Raw genomic sequence first — 27,327 nt, 5'->3', positions numbered from 1 at the left:
AGTCTTAACAGAAGCCCCATTCCCAGCCAGAACTCTTTTTTCGCAGTTCCTTTTAATTTCTCCTGCTGAACGGGGAAGGGAGCGGGCGGTTCCGAAGGTTTCGATATGGAGGAACACGGGCACTGGCAAAATAAGGATTTACTCAGTTACGGGGACTTTGCTCTCCCAACCAAAGTGCCAAAGATTGTGGAGAGCAGGGGGGGTGCCTTTACCCTGAAATACCTTTGGGTGCTGCAATTTTTGCAGAGTACATTTACAAGCTGCCAAAACCAGAAGCGAACGAGGTACCCCCAAACTCCAGGAGGGCTGCAGGACCTTTTGCCCAGAAAATGCAGGGGTTTGGAGGCAACGTGAGAGAAAGGGAGGAGGTGTTTAATGGATGGGTAAATACTGGGGAGCCCTGCCCCCTGAAGCTCTTTGTAAGGGGCTTGGGGACGTCTAGCCCCATGGCAAAACCTAGCACTGGTGCTCATCCTCAAGCAATGGGGCAAGTGGTTAGAATCTTCCCCACTGCCTTCTCCTTCCTGGCTCAGCCAATGCGGAGAATTTGTGTACCACACCTGGTGGGCCTTCGAGGGGCAGAGGGAATTCGGGGAGGAGCAAGGTCGCCGATTTAATAAGTTGTGTGCACAAATGCGGGTCGGTTCAATCGCGCCCAAGTCAGCTTGGAGTTTAGGTTGCCATCTTGGGACAGGTCCCGTGGAAATGATGCTCCTTGAGCCGCCACAACTCGCCACAACCTCTTCTCTGCAGCCTGCCAGAGGCTGAGCGTGGAAAAAACGAACGAGGACACACGACAAGGGGGAAAGCGAGGGCGAAAGCTCAGGGAGCGGCTGACCCTTCCCTTCCCCACCCGTCTTGAGGGTCCACCTCACTCGGCCATGACCCTGCATGCGCCCAGCCCACAAAAGTCCAGTCCGCTTCTCTGCGGAAGAGGAGGAGGCCACAGCCTTCTACTGTCGCAGGCTCAAAACCAGAAAAAAACATCCCTCTGGAAGCAGGCAACGCGAGCAGGCCGCTAGTTTCACGAAGTAGCTGTTAAGGGTTTTTTTTTTATTTCTTATTTCTTCTCTGCTTCTGTTCCATCCGCGGCTGGGACAGCCTCCGGCTCCCATAACAGGAACTCGTGCAGAAGGGTGTTCACCGTTTCCGGGCACTCCATCATGACCATGTGGCTGCCTTCGTCAATCACCTTCAGGAAAGCGATGAGCAGGATCTGGGGGGGGGGGGGACGAAAGGGCAGGAGAAGGTTTGAAAGGCAGTTCCCTGCTCCGTGAAGCCTAGAGGGCTCACCACACGCCCCTCTTAAACTGTTGTTGTTATAACAACAACAACAATAATAATAATAATTAATAATTACTTTTATTATTTCAATTTGTATACTGCCCTTAAACAGAAGATCCCAGGGCGATGCACAACATTAAAAACACATTGCAATGATAAAAATAATAAATAATAAAATAGTCATGATAACAGTACTCTCCCCCACACTTTCACAGGCCACATAGATTATTTACTGTATATTCTGGCGTATAAAACTACTTTTTAATCCAGGAAAATCTTCTCAAAAGTCGGGGGTCGTCTTATACGCCGGGTGGAGAATCTGCGGGCGAGTATATCTCTAACTCTATATTTTATCTGGAAAAGTTGGGGGTCGTCTTATACGCCCAGTCGTCTTATACGCCGGAAAATACGGTAACAGACATAGGCTTGGGTAAAGAGGAACGTTTTTTGCCTGGCACCTAAAGACATGTAGTGATGGCCCCAGGCAAACCTCTCCGGGGAGAGCGTCCCACAATCGGGGAGCCAACACCGAAAAGGCCCCGCTCCCTTGTTGCCACCCTCCAAACCTCTCTAGGATGGGGGGGCATAGAGAAGGGCCTCAGATGACAAGCGCAGGGTCTGGGTCAGTTCATACAGAGAGAGGTGATCCTTAAGGTATAGTCATTATTTACTATTATCATTAAAAGCAGGAAGAGGGGAAGGGCACTGTCAGGGAAAGAGGGACTACTCGGGAGGAGCAGGGAGAGAGAGAGAGGAGCAAGCTAGAGCTGGGAGGGAAGATAGCGATTCCTCCAGGGAAGGGGTGTCACTGGGCTATAGAGAACAGCCACCCATAATCTCCACAGATTCATCCTCCTCTTCCAGCCCCCGTCAGGAAATGTCTCCGGAAGAGAGGGAGATGCCAGGGCTGGGGATGACAGAGCAGAGACCCAGCACCGTCAGTCACAGTCAGGAAGATGAGCCGGGGGGGGGGGGGGAGGAGACGCAGACGTCATTTTAGGGTGCCGAGCCGTTGGTTGTGTTGGCGGGCTCGCGAAAGCCCGCCACTTCGAGAATCTGAAACTGACTGCAGAGACTCTGTAATTACATCACAATAAATAGTTTTAGCTTACCTAAAGGCTTGTCGTTACTCATGAGCAACACCCAAGGGAAGGAGCAATCCCTGACAAGCACACACTCAGTGGTGGATAATTCCAATACTAGGGGCTACACTGCTCACCAATTTGCAGCTGGTGCAAATTTCAAGTTCTTATGACCCTCCAGGAGTCCCCTGTTTCTAGGCATATAACCACAGAATTGAACAGCACTCAAGTGCACTGTAGTGGCTTGCCAGTTCCTACTCAGGTGGATCACGTTTGGTCCAAACTCTCCACTATGACCTGTCCATCTTGACCTGTCCATAGCTTCCTGAGTAATTCAAGCCCCTTCGCCACGACAAGGCAGTGATCCATGAAGGGGAAAAAACCAGAGATTTGTTCAAGAAAATTGGAGATATGAAAGGAAGATTTCGTACAAAGATTACCACAATTAAGGACAAAAGTGGAAAGGACCTAACAGAAGCAGAAGACATCAAGAAGAGGTGGCAAGAATACACAGAGGAATTATACCAGAAAGATATGGAGGTCTCATACACCCCAGGTAATGTGGTTGCTGACCTTGAGCCAGACATCCTGGAGAGTGAAGTCAAATGGGCCTTAGAAAGCCTCGCTAACAACAAGGCCAGTGGAAGTGATGATATTCCAGCTGAACTATTTAAAATTTTAAAAGATGATGCTGTTAAGGTGCTACACTCAATATGCCAGCAAATTTGGAAAACTCAGCAGTGGCCAGAGGATTGGAGAAGATCAGTCTACATCCCAATCCCAAAGAAGGGCAGTGCCAAAGAATGCTCCAACCACCGCACAATTGCACTCATTTCACACGCTAGCAAGGTTATGCTTAAAATTCTACAAGGCAGGCTTAAGCAGTATGTGGACCGAGAACTCCCAGAAGTGCAAGCTGGATTTCGAAGGGGCAGAGGAACCAGAGACCAAATTGCAAACATGCGCTGGATTATGGAGAAAGCTAGAGAGTTCCAGAAAACATCTACTTCTGCTTCATTGACTACGCAAAAGCATTTGACTGTGTCGACCACAGCAAACTATGGCAAGTTCTTAAAGAAATGGGAGTGCCGGATCACCTCATTTGTCTCCTGAGAAATCTCTATGTGGGACAAGAAGCTACAGTTAGAACTGGATATGGAACAACTGATTGGTTCAAAATTGGGAAAGGAGTACGACAAGGCTGTATATTGTCTCCCTGCTTATTTAACTTATATGCAGAATTCATCATGCGAAAGGCTGGACTGGATGAATCCCCAACCGGAATTAAGATTGCCGGAAAAAATATCAACAACCTCAGATATGCTGATGATACTACCCTGATGGCAGAAAGTGAGGAGGAATTAAAGAACCTTTTAATGAGGGTGAAAGAGGAGAGCGCTAAATATGGTCTGAAGCTCAACATCAAAAAAACTAAGATCATGGCCACTGGTCCCATCACCTCCTGGCAAATAGAAGGGGAAGAAATGGAGGCAGTGAGAGATTTCACTTTCTTGGGTTCCATGATCACTGCAGATGGTGACAGCAGTCACGAAATTAGAAGACGCCTGCTTCTTGGGAGAAAAGCAATGACAAACCTAGACAACATCTTAAAAAGCAAAGACATCACCTTGCCGACAAAGGTCCGTATAGTTAAAGCTATGGTTTTCCCAGTAGTAATGTATGGAAGTGAGAGCTGGACCATAAAGAAGGCTGATCGCCGAAGAATTGATGCTTTTGAATTATGGTGCTGGAGGAGACTCTTGAGAGTCCCATGGACTGCAAGAAGATCAAACCTATCCATTCTCAAAGAAATCAGCCTGAGTGCTCACTAGAAGGACAGATCCTGAAGTTGAGGCTCCAGTACTTTGGCCACCTCATGAGAAGAGAAGACTCCCTAGAAAAGACCCTGATGTTGGGAAAGATGGAGGGCACAAGGAGAAGGGGACGACAGAGGATGAGATGGTTGGACAGTGTTCTCGAAGCTACTAACATGAGTTTGGCCAAACTGCGGGAGGCAGTGAAGGATAGGCGTGCCTGGCGTGCTCTGGTCCATGGGGTCACGAAGAGTCGGACACGATCTGAACGACTGAACAACAACAACAAGTGCACTGAGGCACACCAAAAAACATTATTCCCCTTTCACTGGCCAGAGGTGAAGCTGCTGTTTCACAGAATTCTGCAGGAAGTAACACTCCCAGGAAAGGAGAAAGGCGGGGGATCGGAGTGGGATTTCGTAGGGATTCGGGGCATGTTTTCAAAGCCGTTACCTCAGCCATCCGCTGGTCCTCCTCCACAGGGACGAATTTGTCGTGCATGCCGTGAACAAGGAGGACAGGCACCGTCAGCTCAGCGTGGTAGACCTCATCCCCCTCCGGCCAGTACTGGCCGCTCATCATTGCTCTCAGGACGAAGGACGAGACGTTGAAGGCATTTCCTTCCTTCAGCAGCTGCTTCTCCTTGGCGCCTTGGCGTGCAAAGCCAGCCCTGCAAGGGGAGCCAAACGGGCAGGGTTAATTAAGCACGGAGATTTATTGGTTTAATTATTTATTCGTTTTAATACTTGGAGGACTTATCGCCATGCTCTTCGGCTTTTTTTAGGCTCCCAGGGCAGCTGAGAAATCAGTGAAAGAAAGAAAAGGAATGAAGACGATATACAAAGACACAGCACAAAAGGAACACACTCCAGGAGGGAGAAGGAAATAAGCAAGCCCAGGGCTCAGACTATAAAAAGACATGACGCAAAAGGAAATTACTTTAACAATAAAGCTACACACACACACACGTCAACAGCCAGTGATCATGCTCAGGAGCCATGGAATGCAGAGTGACAGATCTGTTTTTTTATCATTAATTAATTAATTTTTTTATTTGATTAGACATTCATACAAGCATTAATACACATACACATAAACTTACGACCATAATACCATAATAACAACAAAAAGGGAAATAAGGATAAGAAGAAAACGAAAGAAAAAAGTTAAGGTAAGAAAGGAGGACATAAAATAGGTGGATGATAATACACCTAGAGATGTAAAGGCCCAGAAAAAATCGGGAAAAACAATTTTTCCCCGTTTTTTCCTGAAGCCTTTTTGTGTTTTTTTCCGAAAAATTGAAAAAATAAAAAATAGATTATTTTTTTAACACGATGAATAAATATTTTAAGATAAGGGGTTCAAATATTTTATAAATCATTTCTAAAAAGATATGTATGGTATCAGAATATTCTAATTTCTGTGAGGACAAGCAAGTCCTAGGTTACAAACTGAACTCTCCAATGCATAATTGTTACTTCTGGATTTTTAAAAATTGTTTTGTGGTTTTTGTTTTTGTTTTTGTTCCTCATAAACTAGTAAACAGTTCAGGAGATGGTTGCTCCATTTGTTACAAATACAAATAAATATTATTTTAAAAGTTAATTATGTTTGTAATAATTGTTTGGATATACCGGTACTATATTTTTAATATGCTAGTTGTGGTAATTTTATGCCCATTAAAATTGTCCATAGTTATATTTTATGTTTCTAAAGTAACAGAATGAATTTCAATCTGGAAAAGAAAAAAGAAGTGCTAATGTAGCATTTTTATTTTTTTTCCTGAAAATTTCTGTTTTATCCCCCCCCCCAAAAAAAAACCAGGGGGAAATCGGGTATTTTTCCAAGTTTCAAAATTTCCGGAAATTTTACATCTCTAAATACACCTTTGTGACTTCCCTCCACCAGTGCTTGTCATTTTTTCATTCAAGTTCTTATTTACATTGCTTTTTTTTTGGCCAAATCATATTTATTAGAATTTCCAATACAAGAGAATCACATGAAACATTCCAAATTACATTCCAAATTATTATCCAATTATCAATTAAAAAAAGAAAAGTTCTAAATCTACCGAATTATTATTTTAATTTTATTTAGGGGCTTCCCATGCTTCAGATTCCAGAGGTATCTAATCGATTATTGTCATTTGTTTTCGCGTCCCAATATTTTCACAGCCTCTGATATATTCCAACAAGCAAGATAAATTAAACCAAACAATGTCTCTGTGTGGATTTAAGTCCGTATTTCACCACCATACAGTCCCTTGCGAATCATGTATCACTACATTATTTCTTTTAGTATACTATTATATTACATTACATTACATTACATTACATTACATTACATTACATTACATTACATTACATTATATTAATCAAGACAGCTTTACGAGCTTAATATAAACATACCAGCATGTTATCTTTGGAGCAGTGTTTACTCATGTACTCTTTTAACCATAAGCATTGTGACCTTAATTTCTGATGTGTTTGATATCTTATTGCCGCAGATAATTTTGCCAATTCTATAAATTCTGTTGATTTATATAGCTAATCCTCTTTTGTGGGTATATAATTTCCTTTCCAGTTCTTTGCAAGGAGTAACCTGGCTGGCTGCAGTTGCATAAAAGGATATTTTTTTTCTTGTCTTTTGGTATCTCATCTCCTACTATACCTGGTAAGAATGCAGAGTGACAGATCTGTGATGACTGGCATTTTGTCACCCCCAGAAACCCCTGCAAAGGAAGCTTGGCTACTCACTTGAGGAAGCTCCAGGCCAGGCACGGGGAGAGGCAACGCAGGACGCACGTGGGCATGTTGAAGATGGAGCAGAGGCTGGGCTCCAAGGCCGTGGGCCCCCCGCCATTGATCATTATCACCTTGTGGACCAGATCCGGGTATTCGTGCGCCAGGAAGGTGCAGAAGGAGACTCTGTGGGAAGAAGCAAGTGGTCGACTTGGGGGGGGGTGTGCCATATTCCCCAACTTGCCCCCCACCCCGATGTTTGTGTGGTTCATCCATGAGAGGTCCAGAGGGCGGCAACATGAGAACGGGGCCTTTTCTGCAATGGCTCCGTTTGCGGAATGCTCTCCCCCAGGGAGCGTCGCCGGGCGCTTTCATTATATAACTTTAGCCACCAGGCGAAAATGTTCTTATTTAACCAGGCCTTTGGCTGACTGACATCCAATGCCCTATTAAAATGTGTTGGGGGGTATTGGGTTGTTTCATTTTTATTACGTATTTTGTGATTTTATGTTGTGAATTGCCCTGAGACTTGCAGGTATAAGGTGGTCTACTACTACTACTAATAATAATAATAATAATAATGGCTATGATGATTATGTTTGGAGTCCACCCTGGATGATAGGAATGGTACTCCAGAACACCAGATTACCAGCAGGCTGAGTCATATCTAAAGCCATAGACGAGGAAGCTTGTCAACAACTGCTATTCCTGTGCACTGAAAGAGCCTCCATTTTCAAGAGCTGTTTATCTTCACGTTCCTCAGTGGGGGAAATAGCAGAAGGTGCCCCGATGCCTGGCTTTCTGGGAGCACTGTGGGGGCAGGAGGCTGCATTAATATAATATAACTAGCTGGCCCGGCCACGCGTTGCTGTGGGGTTTTTTTTTTCTTTTCTTTTTAAAATTCTCCTGCCCCCGAGAGTATTCTGGAAGCTCCTGTTTTCATTCTTCCCTGTCCCTTTAGAGCAGGGGTCAGCAACCTTTTTCAGCCGTGGGCCGGTCCACTTTCCCTCAGACCATGTGGTAGGCCGGACTATATGGGGGGGGGGGGGAATGAACTAATTCCTATGCCCCACAAATAACCCAGAGATGCATTTTACATGCGAAGCTGCGGCGGCCATTTTAGGTGAGGGCACTGGGGACCTTAAAGAGCATTCTCCCCCACCCCAGTCCCAAAATTACCCAGTCCCAAAATCACGCACCCCAGCGACACAATCCCCTCAGAGCTGGTCTTACTCAGTGCGACCCCTCAGGCATGCCTCCTGCTCCGTGTTTTTTTCTCTCAGCACATGCGAAGCTGCGGCAGCCATTTTAGGTGAGGGCACAGGCATTGTTGCTCTGGCCAGGTCTGATGATGCCAACGGGCGATCCGCCTTTCTATTGGATGCTGTTGGAGTCTTCATTCCTTTTGCTGGTGAGGTATAATAGGCGCGCCACTCCCCCCCTTTATCCTTTATTTATGTATGACAGGTGTGGTTTTTTAAAAATTTTATTATGCCAGATCCTTCCTTGATGGTCAAGTTATGCTTTGTCCTAATTTGATGCTGTTTGGTGCAGCGGAGAACATAGGTTTCCGGCGTACACTCAATGGGAACATTTAGATAGATAGATAGATAATTTTTTACACCCCGCCCATCTGGCTGGGTTTCCCCAGCCACTCTGGGCGGCTCCCAATCGAATATTAAAAACACAATAAAGCATTAGATGGGGGGCCCTTTGGCTTTTCTCACACTGCCGCCTTTTTATCACTGGTGCTGCCAAGATATCGTTTCCTAGCTTACATTTCCGAGTCTCCGCCTTCTTTCTTTTCCTTACGTTTACAATTTTAAAAAATGGTTTCAGTGATGCATTTTTTTTTCTTTCGGCTCATACACTCCAACCTGCTGCTCCCTTCTAAATATACCTAAGCTAAACCCTCCCTCCTCTTGGGCATCGTCTCCAGTTCTGGAATAGGTTGCAGAAATCCCCTACAGCGAAACCGACATTTGATGGAACACGGGGCAGAATGAAATGGAGTGCACGGGGGGGGGGGGGAGATGAAGCTCATAAATGGCTCCCCCCTCCCTCCTCATTTAATCCCCAGAACAACCTTGCGAGGAAGGTTAGAATAAGCTTTAGAAATCCACACACACACACACACACACGCGGCCCGCTGCAATGAAACCAGCATTCAATGGAATGGAATGAACGGGGTTGGGGAGCGGGGCAGGATTCCCCCCCCCCTCGCCCTTACCCGTAGGAGTGACCGATGAGGATGTTCCTCTTCCGAGCGTAGCGCTTGAAGACGGCCCGCATGTCTTCGGCCAGGGCGTAAAAAGTGTAGGCGGCGGCGATTTGTGGGGCCGAGCTGCACCCGTGGCCGGCCAGGTCGGGGGCCACCACCTCGTAGCCCAGCTTGGAGAAGAAGTCCAGCTGCTCTTTCCAGATGTCCAAAGAGCCCCCCACGCCGTGGATGAAGAAGAGGACAACGTCACCGTGGGTGCCCTTGCAGCTGGTGATGAACTTGGTGCAGTCGACGTTGACCACCCTCTTCGGTTTGCGCCGGCGCCGCTTGGCAGGGCCGGGGGCGGGGGGGTTGGCCGAGGGGGTGGCCGCGCCGGTTCCGGCCGCGTCCGAGACCTCCAGCTCCATCGTGCCGTTGGGTTCGGAGCCGTTCTGGCACTGGAGGATGTCGGAGCGGACGGCGTCGCCCAGGTTCTCGATGACCATCTGCCCGTTGCGGTAGACGGTGATGCGGCGCTTGCAGCGCACGACGCCCGCCGTCTGGGGCGCGTCCTCGGCCCCCGGCGGGTGGGTGGGGGCCAGGTGCTTGACCCGCAGGACCCGGCCGGGCTTCACCTCCACGAAGCTAAACCCGTCGCTGGACTCGACGCTCTCCAGGGGACCCACTGCGTTGGGGGTCTTGCCCATCAGGCAACACAGGAGCCCGTCGGTGATGCTGGTGAACATCGTGATTCCTGCAGCGAGAGGAACGACAGAATAGTGCGTGAGGCGCTTTCGGGGTCGTGGGTTCGAGCCCTGAATTGGGCAAAAGGGGTTGGGACAGGCGACCCTTGCGGTCGCTTCCAACTCCATGATTCTATGTTTACATGGGAGAGGGCATCCCGACGGCAGCAGGCCTCCCATTCTGGGGAGGAAAGAGAATCCTCTCAACAACCCTGCGAGGTAGGCCAGTGTTATTATCCCCGGGTCCCAGATTCCTGTGCTACAGATGAAAAGACATGGAGCACATTCAATCCACACATTTAAAGCACTCTGATAGCAACAGTCAAATAGCTGGGGAAACGGTAATTACATAAAAGAGGGCTGAGAGTTGCTAGGGGACCCCCTATTCTCTCCCCACAATAAATAAAGCTGAAGGAAATAAATGAATATCTAAAAACTACTGTGTCTTTCGCAGGGAGGGTGTTCCATTTGGCTTCCAAATTGATGATGGGCGCTGAACCACTGGTGTCTGTCATTAGGGCACGACAGCGCACTGCAAAATTTTGCTGCAGTTCAGACATATATCTGGGGTCAGCAACCTTTTCCAGCCGTGGGCCGGTCCACCGTCCCTCAGACCTTGTGGGGGGCCGGACTATATTTGTTGGGGGAAAATGAACGAATTCCTATGCCTCACAAATAACCCAGAGATGCATTTTAAATAAAAGGACACATTCTACTCATGTAAAAACACGCTGATTCCCGGACCGTCTGTGGGCCGGGTTGAGAAGGCGATTGGGCCGCATCCAGCCCCCGGGCCTTAGGTTGCCTACCCCTGATACACACACACACACGTACACACACGTACATGTTTTCTCTCTGTGTGTGTGTGTGTGTGTGTGTGTGTTTGTGTGTACTGTATATATATTTTGCAATATCGTTCCAATAGTAGCCTCATTATAACAATACCAATTTTCTAACAGGAGGGTTCTTGGTCCAGGTGCCAGCCGGCCAGCCCTGCAGGACCATTCCATTCCATTCCATTTCTCAGTTTTCTTTTCTCACTGGATTATGCTCAGATCTAGTGTCTGCTGTTGTCCCCTTGGCTTCTCAAATTATAATTTACTCCATTTGCACCTCACACCTTTCCTCCAAGTAGCTCACGGTTGCAAGGCACATAGTTCTCCACCTCCCACAACATAAAGGGAAGTGAGGGGCAGATGGGACTCATCCACCTGGGCAGGGAGCCCATCTAGGAGAAGGAAAACTCTGGCCCTTGACCTCCGCTGCATTGTGGGATATCTTCAGGAGAAGAAAACCCTACACAAATCCAGAGTGGAGTCCCTAAGGCAGTTGGATCGCGCCTTGCACGCCTCCTTCCGGCAACTCCTGCAGCCCAGCTGGTGCCAAACGTCTTGCTCTGGTTTCCTTTGGGCCACATCAGCCAGGCAGAGGGAGGGGTCTTGTCGTCAGCGGCGGAGGAAGCCGCACGGGCACCCGGGGTGGCGCGCCCAGCATAGCTGTCAAGTTTCGGATTCGAAAATAAGGGATTCAGCACCCTCACCCGTCCCGGGGACAGTCTACGGTTCTCAGGGACAGTCCACGCCGCGGTAATCCCCCCCCCCCCGGCTACAAATTAATTTACACCAGCAAAGAGAAATCAGGGCAGAGAAAAGAAAGCACTTATTCACGCAGCACACAGTTAACCTCTGGAACTCCCTGCCACAGGGAGCAGCGACGGCCACCAACTTGGATGGCTTTAGGAAAAGGATCAGGCAAATTCATGCAGGAGGAGAGGACCACTGGTGGCTTCTGGCCAGGTTGGCTCTGCTCTGCCTCCAGTTAGGGGCAGCAATGCTGAATCGGAGCACCTGTTGCCGAGAAACATTCGCCTATTTTATCTTCTTCTTTATATATCTGTCTGTCTGTTTGTTATTAGGTATTTATATTCCACCTTTTTCTCCAAGGAGCTCCCTGGCCCTAGTCCTCATTTAATCCCCACAACAGTCCTGTGAGGTAGGCAGGTAGGCAGGCAGGGCTGAGAAACTCTCCTTCCTGGAAATAAGGGAAATTTAAGGGATATCAACAATAAGGGATAGCTGCGGGAGTTTCCCGCTAAAAAAGGGAGACTTGACAGCTATGGCGCCCAGGGGCGGTGCGAGCCACCTACTGGGGGTGGGGCGCACCACAGGGCCTCGGGAGTCTGCCTGCCTCCTCCCACTCATCCACCCTATAGCTGGGGGGGAGGCAGCGGGCGGACCGTTTGGGCAGCGCAGAGCCTGCGCACGGCCGAGGCGCGGTGACTTGGGCGAGCTGTAGGCCCCACGGTGAGTGCCGCCCGGCATTTTGTCACCCCCCTCAGTGATGACACCTGGGGGGAACGCATCCACCGCACCCCACCTTCCTCCGCCCCTGCTTGTCATCTGGGCAGCCCGAGACCTCCAGGCACACTGGCCATGCCTGTGCCCAAGGGAGGTCACTTCGGTGCTGCGAATGCAGCAGTTTGGCTTCACCCCCGGAGACGCACTCCATTGTCTCTCGGGAGAGAGACGGATGCCAACCGACCAAGCATCCAAGCATTGAACCCCTTCTCTCCCTCCCCCATATAAAACCTCAGTACGTTCCCAGCAAAGTGCCGCTACATGGTGTGTGTCCCCACCGCCCAGTACGTATAAACTGGCTAATCATCAAGCGGACCTGGGATCCTTGCCAAACTGTGGCGAGAACGCAGTCCCAGCGGCCCCCATCGAAACATGGTGGGGAGGCCAGACATCTGGGAGACCTCCTTATTTAATTAACCAATTAGAGTCAACTTGATTAGAAGCAAGCCAAGCCGAGCTGAGCAGAGGAGGGAGAAGGGCGGAGGTGGAACAGAATGCTCTGGACTTTGCCATCTCGCATTCATGCACCAGATGCACTGGAAAAGACCAGGCAATATGCACCATGGGGGGGGGGGACCCCACATTGCCAACTTATCACCCCAGCAGCGCTCTTCCGTCTTTTTCGTGTACAATCTAGGAGCACAAGGATCTGCTGGTTTTGGTTCTCTCGGGACACATTCACACCACAGATGAGATTTATTTAAACACTCACGGCTTCCTCCGATGAATTTTGAGAGCTGTCGTTTGTTACGGGTGCTGAGAGTTCTTAGGAGATCTCCTACTCCTCTAACAGAACTACAAATCTCAGGTTTCCCTATGAAGAGGGATTGATTATTATACCACTCTGTGAATTACAGCTCTCTTTGGGGGGGGGGGGAATTGGAGCCTCCTAACAACTCCCAGCACCCTTCTTAACAAATGGCAGTTCTCATAATTATTTGGGAAACGCCGTTACCTGTTTAAAGTGGAACGATACCCTCAAAACTCGCCAAAATATATAAGTCAAAATCCAGTCTCTGTTGGAGGTGCGAGGAAGTAGAAGGGACCATGATGCATGTTTGGTGGGGCTGTGAAAAAGATTTTTAAAAATGGGGGTGTGTTCATGAGGAATTTAAAAAGATGCTCAAAATTTCTCTAGATGTAAAGAACCAGAGGCATATCTATTGGGTCTAATTGGAAGGGACATCCCACAAGATAAGCAAAGATTATTTTTATATGCAACAGCCTGGCTCTTACTTGCAAAGAATTGGAAAGAAAATTCTACACCCACAAAAGAAGACTGTATTTGTAAATTATCTGAATTTATAGAAATGGCGAAATTAACAGCAGCCATAAGATACCAGACAAATCAGAAACTAAGGCTAGAATGGCAATGTTTTGAAGAGTACATGAGTAAACACTGTTCTAAGGAGAACACGTTGGTATGTATAGATTAAGTTTGTAAAGCAGACGTAGGAAAAATTAATATGTTTAGAACATTAAAGACGAGGTGTTTAAGATGCAATGTAAATAGGAGTGTAAGAAAGTGAGAAGCTTCTGAGATATGATATATAATGAGATGAGGAAAATGTTGAAATATACATTTGCTAAAAAAAAAACCAGAAGCATTTCCACTGGGCATCATTGGTACAGATATTAAAAAAACAAGACTTTAAACTTTTTCAATATGCAGTGACTGCAGCGAGAACTTTAATAGCACAAAAACGGAAACAAGAAGAAACACCGACAAAGGAAGAACGGACAGTGAAATTACTGGAATATGCGGAACTGGATAAAATGACAGGAAGAATCCAAGAACAGCGGGACCAGAAATTCATCAAAGACTGGACTAAATTTACGAATTATTTGAAAGATGATGGTATTCAATCGAATACGCTGATAGGACGGCAAGAAGCTTTGCAGATTAATGAAGAAATATTGTTGTAAATGTGAATCTTATAGTGATTAATTTGAATATGATGGCTTTAAGCAATGATAGATTTAAGAAGTATAGATTAAAGAGATAGAGGTTTGAAAACCATGTGGAGGGTTTGAGGGAAATCATGGCCCTAAAAAGCCAGTGTTAAAATATGGAAGTTAATGTGAAAATTGTTGTTTTTTTGTAATGTCTGCATATAAAACTAATAAAAAAATGATTTTTTTTAAAAAGATGCAACGTAAATAAGAACTTAAAGTTTAAGCGATAATGAGTATTGGAGGAGGGAAGACACATGGGTGTATTAATATTATTATTTTTCTCTTTTCCTTTTCTTTTTTGTTCTTTTCTTTTCTGGGATATTATTTGTATTTCTGCCTGTGTGAATGATCATTGTTTGTTTGTCTGCTTATGAAATAAATAAACTAATTTAAAAATAACAATAAAGTGGAATGATGCAGCTTTAAATGCAAGGTGTGGGTGTGGCCTCAATTTCTCATTTATTCGATCTTTACTCTTCCACATTTTCTCCAGCAATATGCGAACCTTTCTTTTAAATCCTCGTGAAAATTCAAATCGGCATTTAAGTACGAATTTATTCTAATGAACGCATTTCTGCAAGCAATTTTCCTCAACGTACTGCACGTTTTTGATGTTATTTGCATTTTATGCATTTTATATATGCATTTTATGCACCACTTCCCCCAATACAGGCATTTTTGCATAAACCGGCTGGCTGGAGAACCTTACATCGCAAAATTGAATTATGTGTGAATTTCAAAACATGACTTTCAGTTCTCGTATCATTTCAGAAAGTTCAAATTGGACAGATCCACCTTTCAGTGTGAACTAAATTAAATTTACCCCTCAACCAACCACTTCCTAACCCTCCCCCACTGCTGGAATGTGGCCCCCCAATGGGATTATACCAGGGCAATGTGGCCCTCGGTCCAAAAGCAGAGCTGAAGCCATCAAACGAGGCCTACCCAATAATCCCACGCCAGATCAACCTTTAGTTCAAAATCTGCAAAAGGCTCGAACTGACCCCCAACCCCCATCTCACACCCTTGCAAACCCACGAGTCACTTAAGGAGGGAGGATTTGTGTGTTGAGGAGCTGGGGGAATGGCTGCCGATTACAGCGTGCTGCGCCATCGACCCTTCTGTGTCAAGGCCTCCTTCTTTCACGGAGCGGAAAATAAGACTGAAAGACGAAGAAATGCAGGGGACCTTTGTTGAAAGAAAACACATTGCACAGAGAGAGAGAGAGGGAGAGGGAGAGATGCTGGTCACCATGGCAACCAGGGTGGAGTCGGGTACCATCTGAGCGACTCCAAGAACTAAGAGCTGGTTGCATAACATTGCTTCTGAGCCCAGAAGGAACCCTGTTACATAAGCCCCCACTGTCTCCCCTCTTTTCCACCACCCACCCAGTAAGGATGGGTTTGGGTGAAATATGGAAAAGGCGGACAGCAAAATTGCAGGATTCGGCCTGCAGGAACCATTTCTGCTTCCGCTTATCAAAAGACACACACAAATAATAATAATAATAATAATTATTATTATTATTATTATTATTATTATTATTATTATTATTATTATTATTATTTAAGAATCAAAGCAAATACGGCAGACACCACCCCTTGACTGCAGGTTCCAGAGGGGGGGAAAGCTAGAGAAACACACAGAAATGTAAGAACAGCCTGCTGGATCAGGGGCCACCAAGTTCAACATCCTGTTCTCAAAATGGCCAAATATCCCGCAATTCCTAGGAGCCGAGGTAGACTGCCTCTGGTCCTGGAGGTCCGATAAGAAAGCAAGAAGAGACTGGCTTCTAGATCAATCCAATCTAACCCATCACCCTGTTCTCACAGTGGTCAACCAGATGCCTTTATTGGGAAACCCACAAACAGGGCCCAAGCACAAGTTCAACGTTCTCCTGTGGTTCCCATTCTGGCTAGTAGCCACTGATAGCCTCCTCTTGTGTGAATCCTTTTTTAAAGACATCTAGGTTGTTAGCTGTGTATTGTCTCCCTGCTTATTTAACTTATATGCAGAATTCATCATGCGAAAGGCTGGACTGGATGAATCCCAAACCGGAATTAAGATTGCCGGAAGAAATATCAACAACCTCAGATATGCAGATGACACAACCTTGATGGCAGAAAGTGAGGAGGAATTAAGGAACCTTTTAATGAGGGTGAAAGAGGAGAGCGCAAAATATGGTCTGAAGCTCAACATCAAAAAAACTAAGATCATGGCCACTGGTCCCGTCACCTCCTGGCAAATAGAAGGGGAAGAAATGGAGGCAGTGAGAGATTTGACTTTCTTGGGCTCCATGATCACAGCAGATGGTGACAGCAGTCATGAAATTAAAAGACGTCTGCTTCTTGGGAGGAAAGCAACGAGGAACCCAGACAGCATCTTAAAAAGCAGAGACATCACCTTGCCGACAAAGGTCCGTATAGCTAAAGCTATGGTTTTCCCAGTAGTGATGTACGGAAGTGAGAGCTGGACCATCAAGAAGGCTGATCGCCGAAGAATTGATGCTTTTGAATGATGGTGCTGGAGGAGACTCTTGAGAGTCCCATGGACTGCAAGAAGATCAAACCTATCCATTCTGAAGGAAATCAGCCCTGAGTGCTCACTAGAAGGACAGATCCTGAAGTTGAGGCTCCAGTACTTTGGCCACCTCTTGAGAAGAGAAGACTCCCTAGAAAAGACCCTGATGTTGGGAAAGATGGAGGGCACAAGGAGAAGGGGACGACAGAGGACGAGATGGTTGGACAGTGTTCTCGAAGCGACTAGCATGAGTCTGACCAAACTGCAGGGAGGCAGTGGAGGATGGGGTGCCTGGTGTGATCTGGTCCATGGGGTCACGAAGAGTCGGGCACGACTGAACAACTGAACAACAACAGGTTGGGGGCCATCCCTGATTCCTGTGGGAGGGAGTCCCACAGCCTAACAAGAGGTGAAGGGTTTGGGGTTTTTTTAGGATCAGGAACCTGTGTCTATTTCTTGGCTGACAAAGACTACCTTCTGCACTCAGTTCTCAGCTGCGGATGCAGGATGTGGCCATCTCTGAGGCGCGTTCTGTGGTCTCCTAGGAAACTGGCCATGAATGGCTCTTTCCCCGATGGGGAGGCAAGGAAGGACCCCTTTCTTCTGCAGGCGAAAGTGTTGGCGGTGGCCAAATTGGCAGCCATGGCGCAGAGGAGGGGAAACTATTCCAAATCGAAGAGGGTTTGCCGAAAGCCAAGGAGGCAAACCTCTCCGCTATCCTTTTCTATCTCTCTCTCTCCCCTCTTTCAAATGCGGATAATTCTGAGGGGTCCCTCTGGGCCAGACAATACCTTGGAACTTGGCGATGCTCGGATGCGCAGGAAGTTCCGAGGTTCCAACCAGGTTCCAGAACATTCTTATGCAAAGTGGAGTCCGAGTTTGGAGGAGGACAAAAACGGAGGCCGAAACTGGGGAGTCTCGGAGTGTTAGAAACTCAGATATATAATCTCATCGCCAACTGGAACCTTAAATCTAGGTTAAGATGTCTAGGCGCGTTGTTGTTGTTGTTTTACGATGCAATTTGTTATTATCGTCATTATTTTTCATTTCCTTTCTATACCGCTTTCCGTTTTAAAGAAAAAACCTCAAAGCGGTTTTCAACACATTAAAACATCAAATAAAGCAAATTCAGGCTTCCAAGAAAATATTTCAAGTCCTTTTCTCAGGGACATTTGCCCCCCCCCCCCGGTGGATTTGATTTAAATCAAACTGATTTAAATCAAACTGATTTAAATCACAATTTAAATCACTAGTCAGTAAGGCTCAGGGTGGATTTAATTTTTTTTTTAAATCCGATTTAAATTGGATTTTTTAAATTTAAATTGGATTTTTTTTATTTAAAAAATTGGATTTTTTAAAATTTAAATTGGATTTTTTTTATTTAAAAAATTGGATTTTTTAAAATTTAAATTGGATTTTTTTATTTAAATCGGATTTTTTTTATTTAAATCAATTTTTTTAAAAAAATTAAATCCACCCTGAGCCTTACTGACTAGTGATTTAAATCAAATCCACCCTGCCCCCCCATTGATCTACCTACTTATAGAGCTGCCCCATAGCAGGAGGACTCTAGGAAGGCAGGGTGGTGTAGTGGTTAGAGCGTCGGACGAGGACGTGGGAGATCAGAGTTCGAGTCCCCACTCAGTCATGAAGCTCACTGGGCGACCTTGGAGTCAGTCAGTCTCTTGGCCCACCTCACAGGGTCGTTGTAGGGATTAACTGAGGAGGGGGATGGACCATGGACTCCTTGGAGAAAAAGGTGGGAGATAAATGCAACCAATAAGTTCTTCTGCTGACCTGCTTAAGACAGCTGGAGGTGGCAGCCAGAGGGAGATGCCAGTCGCCGATCTGGCATCCAGGAATCTCTGCAGGGACCCACACCAGCTGGAAAACGCACCTGGCACCCGGCTAATTTCTAACACTGGAACCGATGAATGTGTCCTTCTTCAAAACAGCTGCCTCCAGTTTCTATTTCCAATTACCCATATATCTAGCTTTTTCTGTGCAACGCAGGTATGTTGCCTTACACTGAGTCAGGCCATAGGGCTCCATCTAGCTTGGTATTGTCCACACTGACCGACAGCAGCTCTCCCAGTCCTACCTAGAGATACCTCCGGGAGAGGGGACATGGGACCTTTGGCATGCAAAAGCTGACACTCTTTGGCTGACCTGTGGCCCTGCCCTTTGAAAGCAAAGCAATGACCCATTTAAATAGGAAGCGGACTTCTAGGTCAGTGCTGCCCACACTAACTGGCAGCAGCAGTGTTTCAAAACAAGGGTCTTTTCTGAGATGACAGGGGAGACGGACCCTTCTGCATGCAAAGCAGCTGTTCTGCCGCAGAGCCTTTCCCTATCTTAAAAATATAATGAGGTGTGTAGAAATGAAATGAATATTATTATTATTATTATTATTAATAATAATAATAATCTGCAAACTGAAGATAAATTTTGAGCTTCAGCCGGAACTCTGAATACGACAAACAGTGGATGGAACCTAATGAATTGCCTTAAAAACCTTTTTATGTTTCCTGCTTGCAAAACTGCACCTCCAAATTAAAAGAAAATGAAAAAGATTCCGGATTAAAAGCTTTTAGGAAGAGGCCAAGGGAGTAAATCCTTCTGGGAAAGGAAACTCGCCTCTCCCCTTTCAGCCAGGGGGGGGGGCAAGCTCTGCTTCCAAGAGGGATGCATTCAAATTATGGGCAACGACACACACACACACCCCCATCCCAAAGCTCACATCCCTTCCCCATCGCTTGAATCTTTAGAAAGAGAACAGAAGTGAAGAGGGGCGTGCAGTTTCTCTTGACCTAATTCAAGCTGAGCGTGCCTGGGTTTTATATAACGGCTTGGAAAGAAGAGAGAGAAAGAGAGAGCTGGTGGCTGAGAAGGAAAGGCTGAGAAAGGAATCCACAAAGGGATAGAGGGGGGGGGGTTCTGTTTGTTGAGTGAGGGATGAGACAGCTCATATCACTGGCGCCCAAACTTTTTGGGGGGGGGGCCTGCCACCTTGGTTCCACAAATTCATCCCCAGTGCCCCATGCCCAATAAAAAATTATTCAGACGAGCATGTTTGACAAGACTATTGTATTTTAGTATTTTGTTAGAAGCCGCCCAGAGTGGCTGGGGAAACCCAGCCAGATGGACAGGGTATAAATAGTAAATTATTATTATTATTATTATTATTATTATTATTATTATTATTATTATTATTATTATTATTATTATAGCAGTTTGCACGACCCACCAAGAAAAATAATCATCGGCTTGTAGCATTGGGAGGGACCCCGGGGGGTCTTCTCGTCCAACCCTCTGCAACGCAGGAATCTCAACTAAAGCATACATACAGGATCATAGAAACAGTAACATTCAAAGCAGTTATAGGTAGGTAGCCGTGTTGGTCTGCCATAGTCAAAACAAAATAAAATAAAATAATTCCTTCCAGTAGCACCTTAGAGACCAACTAAGTTTGTTCTTGGTATGAGCTTTCATGTGCATGCACACTTCTTCAAAGAATTGATGCTTTTGAATTATGGTGCTGGATGAGACTCTTGAGAGTCCCATGGACTGCAAGAAGATCAAACCTATCCATCCTTAAAGAAATCAGCCCTGAGTGCTCACTAGAAGGACAGATCCTGAAGTTGAGGCTCCAGTACTTTGGCCACCTCATGAGAAGAGAAGACTCCCTAGAAAAGACCCTGATGTTGGGAAAGATGGAGGGCACAAGGAGAAGGGGACGACAGAGGATGAGATGGTGGGACAGTTTTCTCGAAGCGACTGGCATGAGTTTGGCCAAACTGCGGGAGGCAGTGAAGGATAGGCGTGCCTGGCGTGCTCTGGTCCATGGGGTCACGAAGAGGCGGACACGACTGAACGACTGAACGACAACGAAGGTGCTACTGGAAGGAATTTTTTTATTTTATTCAAAGCAGTGACAATTAGTAGCCCACTTACTCAAAAATCCAACTGAAACTTAGTTTAATTAATTCAACAAAATCAAAGAAACTGACCCAGTGATGCCAGCTTTTCACACAGTCCTTTACACCCTCCCCTGCTGTCACCTTATTTTTTTTAGCACCCCGCCTAGATAACCACACTTTGGGAACCCCCTGGGTATTTCCACCCTGAGAAACTCGCACACTTCCAAACACCCAAATGGCAAGAGCAAACCCCCCTCCCCACAAAAAATAGCCCACACCTCAGATCTTGTGGCTCTCTCAACACCACCCATATCGAGAGATAGTAATGGTGCTTGGAACACACACAGAGAGGCTGATTCTCTGCGGACACTTCTGTTTCTGCCCCCCCACATCTTGAGCCCTCATCAGTCTAAGCAAAGAACTTTGATGGACTGAACCAAATGCATCCCATTTCTAGAAAGGGCAAAGGCAGCGAGGCTTGGCAACAATAGCCCCTTCCTGACACACAAACACACACCCCATCCCGCCCCCCAGATATTGGTATTCTGAACCAGGCACTTCCTGGCATTCACTATCTCCAGAAAGTCCAACCCCCCTGCGATGCAGGAATCTTTCACCCAACGTGGGACTCGAACCCACGACCCTGAGATTCAGAGTCTCATGCTCCGGCCGCTGAGCTTGCAGAAGCATCTTCCAGGACCCATAAGCCCCCTTTTAAAATTAACTCGTCCTCCGAAACACTAGGACGCACACAGTTTATGAAGGCTGCTTCCCTTTATTTCCGTCCTTTAGGAATTCAGGGTGGTCTGGGACTTCATCAGTTTAAAGGCGAGCGAGAGGCAACAAGAAAGAGGTTTGTAAAACATTCGCGTCACGGAGAAAGTGGGTGGATGAAAGCTTCTCTCAGAACTGGTGGACGTCCCAGGAAGCTGAATGTTGGAAGAATCGAGGCACGCAAGAGGAAGCCTTCGCACAGCGCAGTTCAACTGCGAAAATCCCTCCCTCCCGCAGGAGGGAGTGATAGGCACCAATTTGGAAGGTCGGCGGTTCGAATCCCCGCAATGACGGGGTGAGCTCCCGTTGCTCGGTCCCTGCTCCTGCCCACCTAGCAGTTTGAAAGCACGTCAAAGTGCGAGTAGATAAATAGGTACCACTCCGGCGGGGAGGTAAATGGCGTTTCCGTGCGCTGCTCTGGTTCGCCAGAGGTGGCTTAGTCCTGCTGGCCACATGACCCGGAAGCTGTACGCCGGCTCCCTCGGCCAGTAACGCAAGATGAGCGCCGCAACCCCAGAGTTGTCCGCGATTGGACCTAATGGTCAGGGGTCCCTTTACCTTTACCTTTAAAAGAGGACTGGGTCATGAGTCGACAGTGTGATGCAGCAGCTAAAAAAGCCAATGCAATTCTGGGCTGCATCAACAGGAGTATAGCATCTAGATCAAGGGAAGTAATAGTACCACTGTATTCCGCTCTGGTCAGACCTCACCTGGAATACTGTGTCCCGTTCTGGGCACCACAGTTCAAGAAGGATACTGACAAGCTGGAAGGTGTCCAGAGGAGGGCAACCAAAATGGTCAAAGGCCTGGAAACGATGCCTTAGGAGGAACGGCTTAGGGAGCTGGGTATGTTTAGCCTGGAGAAGAGAAGGTTAAGGGGTGATATGATAGCCATGTTCAAATATATAAAAGGATGTCATATAGAGGAGGGAGAAAGGTTGTTTTCTGCTGCTCCGGAGAAGTGGACACGGGGCAATGGATTCAAACTACAAGAAAGAAGATTCCACCTAAACCTTAGGAAGAACTTCCTGACAGTAAGAGCTGTTCGACAGTGGGATTTGCTGCCAAGGAGTGTGGTGGAGTCTCCTTCTTTGGAGGTCTTTAAGCGGAGGCTTGACAGCCATCTGTCAGGAATGCTTTGATGGTGTTTCCTGCTTGGCAGGGGGTTGGACTGGATGGCCCTTGGGGTCTCTTCCAACTCTAGGATTCTATGACTCATGGAGGAAGATAAGACCACTATCGCTCTGCCTCCACAGTTGGACTCGGAGGCAGCAATGCTTCTGAATGCCACTTGCTGGAAAACCGCAGGGGGGGGGAGAGTGTTTTCTCTCCTTCTTTGTTTAAAAATCACGCCAGCTATGTGCACCCACCCCCTCACCCACCTCCACCCCGGCCGATATTTTGTGGGGTGCATCACTCTTGTCCCACCACAGAGCCCTGCCTACTCTTGCATTCCACAGACTGGAGAGAGAGAGAGAAAGAGAGAAGGAAGAAAGGGGAGAGAAAGAGAACAGTATAAACAGCTCCTGTGTGCATACGCCAGGGGAAGATTTTTGGGCAGGTGTCCAGCAAAAGAAGCCGGCGCCCCTCCAACACAACAGGGCTGTCTTGGTACGTCGGTTTTGACATATCTTGATTTATTTAGTAGATGTGTATCCCTCCTTTTAGGAATCTTTCCTTACACGAGAAAACCACACCCACTCACCGGTGGATAGGAACCAGAGATGCTTGCCTGATGCTGCTGAGCCATCTAGCTCAGTCATGTCCACACTGACTGGCAGCAGCAGCTCTCCAGGGTTTCAGGCAAAACGCTCCTGGCGCCTGGCTAATTTCTAGCACTGCGGCCATTGTAAGGGGAGGACGTTGGACCTGATCCAGGATGACCCTTCTTCAGTAATGCTCTCCTTTCTTGCAGCTCAATCCCCAGGGGGCATCTCCAGGTAGGGCTGAGAGATATCCCCTCCCCCTCTGAAATCCAGGAGGAGGAGAAGAAGAGTTTGGATTTGATATCCCGCTTTATCACTCCCCGAAGGAGTCTCAAAGCGGCTAACATTCTCCTTTCCCTTCCTCCCTGTGAGGTGAGTGGGACTGAGAGACTTCAGAGAAGCGTGACCAGCCCAAGGTCACCCAGCAGCTGCATGTGGAGGAGCGGAGACGTGAACCCGGTTCACCAGATTACGAGTCCACCGCTCTTAAGCACTACACCACACTGGCTCTCAGTGTAGACAAAACTGAGCTAGATGGATTAAGGGTCTAAGGCAGTGGCCTCGATTAAATTAGCTGTTTATGCAAAAGCATGAGGACTAGCTGGGTGATTCTCAAGGACCCTCTCAAATCTACAATCCTGAGATTCTATCTATGACTCCCCCCCCTTTTTTTGGCCTGATCTAGCTGCTGCAGGGCTGTTCTCATGGGCTACAACCAACGTACAACTCCCCATCTATGAGATGCTGTCCCCAGGGAGGTCCGGCTGGTGCCTTTCATTATACAGTGGTACCTTGGTTTGCAGACGTTTTTTAATACAAACACGTCAAACCCAGAAGTGCGTGTCCCGGTTTGCAACCTTTTTTTTTGGGATTACAACCCATTTTTTTGGGATTACGAACAAATTCTTTTTGGAGGCCCCACTGGCGAAAGCGTGCCATGGGTTACGAACGGTTTCAGCTTAAGAACGGACCTCCGGAGCGAATTAAGCTCGTAACCAGAGGTACCACTTACAGGTAGGTAGCTGTAGTGTACACCTTTAGGCGTCAGGCCTTGGGCTGATTGGCATCCGACGTCCTTTTAAATGTATCGTGGGAGGGGACATTATTGGGGTGGGGGTCGGTTCTTATTTTTAGTATGCAGTTTGTGGTGTGTTTTTTTTTTAAATTGTAATTTTATGTTGTAAACCGCCCTGAGATCTACTGATAAAGGGCGATATAGAAAATTTAATAATGATAATTGCAATAGGGTCTACCTTGAGTAGAATCATAGAATCACGGAACTGTACAGTTGGAAGGGACCCCAAGGGTCATCAAGTCCAACCCCCTGCAATGCAAAAATTATATTTATTTCTCTATGTCTGTCTGTCTGTTTATCTATCTATCTATTATTCCCCGCCCATCTGACTCGGTTTCCCCAGCCACTCTGGGTGGCAGGCAGCATATACAAAAAATATAATAAAACATTATACATTTAAAAAACCTCCCTATTTAGGGCTGCCTTCAGATCTTCTGCAGCTGCACAGTTTCTTTTTCCCTTGACTTCCGATGGGAGGGCGTCCTCATCAGTTCGATGCAGCTGTGATTTCCACAAATGTACCTTGCCATCTTAAAGGGGGCGCGCCAGGGAACCGTGCAAGGCTACGAAACTCAGAGTCTATTGTTATCTAACTGCATCGCTCTGCCTGTTCAGCATAAAACACACAGACACAATCCTACAGTCCACATTCCCAAGAGGGAGAAGCTCAGACAAGCAGAGCATCTGCTTTGAGTGCACAAGGTCTTACAGTTCAATCCCTGGCTTCTCCAGATGAGGCCAGGAGGAGACGCCCTGCATGGAAACTCTGGAGGGCAGCTGCCGGCCAGTGCAGACGATACTGAGCTCAGTGGGCCAAAGAAGGGTCTGACTTGGTATAAGGCAGCATCCCATTTCCCTAAAGAAATGGGATTGGAGGGAGAATTGCAACCACAGCGGGTGGCGCTGTGGGTTAAACCACAGAGCCCAGGGCTTGCCGATCAGAAGGTTGGCGGTTCGAATCCCCACAACGGGGTGAGCTCCCGTTGCTCGGTCCCAGCTCCTGCCCACCTAGCTGTTCAAAAGCACGTCAAAGTGCAAGTATAGATAACTAGGTACCACTCCGGCGGGAAGGTAAACGGCATTTCCATGCGCTGCTCTGGTTCGCCAGAAGCGGCTTAGTCATGCTGGCCACATGACCCAGAAGCTGTATGTCGGCTCCCTCGGCCAATGAAGCGAGATGAGCGTCTCAACCCCAGAGTCGGACACGACTGGACCTAACGGTCAGGGGTCCCTTTAACTTACCTCTAGCCCAAAGTCTGCACAGAATGTACAAGGAATTTTATATGCTCGTTGGGGGCTACCACCAACAAGCCTCTGTTGTCACCTTCAGCTGGAAGCTTGGTTTCAAAAGCACCAGCACAGCAGGCGCACTGCTGCCCAATGAGCATGGGCAAAGGGCTCCTTCGCTCGACCCTTCTCCCAGGCCCTGAAAGCGAGGGTGCGAAGCACAAGGCACCACGACGTGGCTCAGAGCACCGCCCACATCGCTGGGATGAGTTCTGGATTCGAGGGAGGGGTGACAACAATTCCTACCCTGCTCCTGTTGGCAGTGGGAAGGTAAACCGGTTAAACGCCTTGTACCCTAAGCCAATGGAGGCGTTCTTGACAGGAGCCAGATGGCATCAGCTCTGCCAACTCACCACGAAGCAGGGGGCAGATAGTAAGGGGGCCACAATGCCTTCCGCCCCAGCAAGATTATGTCCCAGCTGGAGATTCCCCTCCGTCTCAAGGGTTTGGCTGGATCAGGCCAAAGGGGGCCCCATCTAGTCCAGTACCCTGTTCCCACAGTGGCCAAATGCCCTTAAGAACCTAGGAATCAAGATAGACTGCCTCTGGACCTGGAGGTTCCATAAGAAGAGCCCTGCAGCTGGGTGGCGCCATGGTCCAGCGTCCTGCCTACTCAGCGGCCAAGCAAGTGCCCCTAAGGGAAGTCCTCAAACAGGACTTTCAACCAGTATTCAAAATTAGCCAGGCACCAGGCATATCTTGCACCTGACTATTGGCCAAGTGAAGATGCCTGGGCACCACGATGGCACCTGACATCTCCCCCATCTAGGGATCCTTGGATCTGCACTGTTTTCAAACACCAATACCGCCCCCTCCTGTAGCATTCTCTCCAATATATTTTATCTGCACAACCGGAATGAATTTCAGGAACCAAAACGCTTTTTCTGTGCAGCCTGAGCAGCAGCAGTGAACAGTGTTATAGTGAATTGTTGTCGCTTGCCTTCAGTTGCCCTGTTCAGAGTTGGGAAGAATATTCCTACGTTATGAATGGTCTCAGTCACCATTACGAAGAAGAGGTCGGAACAGGCCAATAGATGTGTGGACTGTCTTTGGATCAAGTGAGTATTCTTCTTTAAGTTTCAGGTAGGCAGCCGTGTTGGTATGCCATAGTCAAAACAAAATTAAAAATTAAAAAATCCTTCCAGTAGCACCTTAGAGACCAACTAAGTTTGTTCTTGGTATGAGCTTTCGTGTGCATGCACACTTCTTCAGATACACTGAAGCAGAAGTCACCAGACCCTTATATATAGTGAGAGAGTGAGGAGGGGTATAACTCAGAAGGGGGGTGGGAATGGGGGATTGGCTGATGGGTGTGGAAAACCTGTTGATGACTGTTAACGACTGCAATTAGTCCTAAAAGAAAAAGCAAGGGGTGAGACTTTAGAGCTGTCTTGCCCAAAAAATGGCAACCAGGCATTCCATTTTGGCCACTGCAACCTTGGTTTAAGCCTTAAGGAGACTTTTGTTCGTTCGTTTGTTTATCTGAGTTTCTAACCCTGCTTTCAACCCAAACAAGTTCATATAGTTTTAGCGAACTCTGGCACGTTAACCCTACTGCTAGTTACAGGTAGGTAGCCTACTGCTTTGTCCACAGAGTTTTCTTGGCAGAGATACTGGAATGGCTTACCAGTTCCTTCTCCAGGTGGATAACATTTAGTCTAAATTCTCCGCTATGACCTGTCCCATCTTGGACCATAAAGAAGACCTGACCATAAAGAAGACTGATCGCCGGAGAATTGATGCTTTTGAATTATGGTGCTGGAGGAGACTCTTGAGAGTCCCATGGACTGCAAAAAGATCAGACTTATCCATCCTTAAAGAAATCAGCCCTGAGTGCTCACAGGAAGGGCAGATCCTGAAGTTGAGGC

At 47.3% G+C, this 27,327-nt stretch overlaps 1 protein-coding gene across 1 annotated transcript in view; it reads right to left on the bottom strand.

Annotated features, from left to right (window-relative positions):
• Positions 1 to 1,032: 1,032 nt before the first annotated feature.
• The window catches only part of ABHD8 (abhydrolase domain containing 8), a 30,987-nt gene continuing 4,692 nt past the window's right edge, over positions 1,033 to 27,327 (bottom strand). The window contains exons 2-5 of the mRNA XM_033136817.1: positions 9,152 to 9,875; positions 6,937 to 7,107; positions 4,634 to 4,850; positions 1,033 to 1,216 (exon numbers count right to left, since the gene is read on the bottom strand). Coding sequence (XP_032992708.1) covers positions 1,061 to 1,216; positions 4,634 to 4,850; positions 6,937 to 7,107; positions 9,152 to 9,867 — 1,260 coding nt within the window. The 5' untranslated portion in view covers positions 9,868 to 9,875 and the 3' untranslated portion in view covers positions 1,033 to 1,060. The remainder of the gene's footprint in view (positions 1,217 to 4,633; positions 4,851 to 6,936; positions 7,108 to 9,151; positions 9,876 to 27,327) is intronic.

The sequence above is a fragment of the Lacerta agilis genome, chromosome 18, assembly GCF_009819535.1.
Source record: "Lacerta agilis isolate rLacAgi1 chromosome 18, rLacAgi1.pri, whole genome shotgun sequence".
NCBI lineage: Eukaryota > Metazoa > Chordata > Lepidosauria > Squamata > Lacertidae > Lacerta > Lacerta agilis.
The sequence above is the reverse complement of the archived record's forward strand: the minus strand, read 5'-3'. Positions and strand labels throughout refer to the sequence as shown.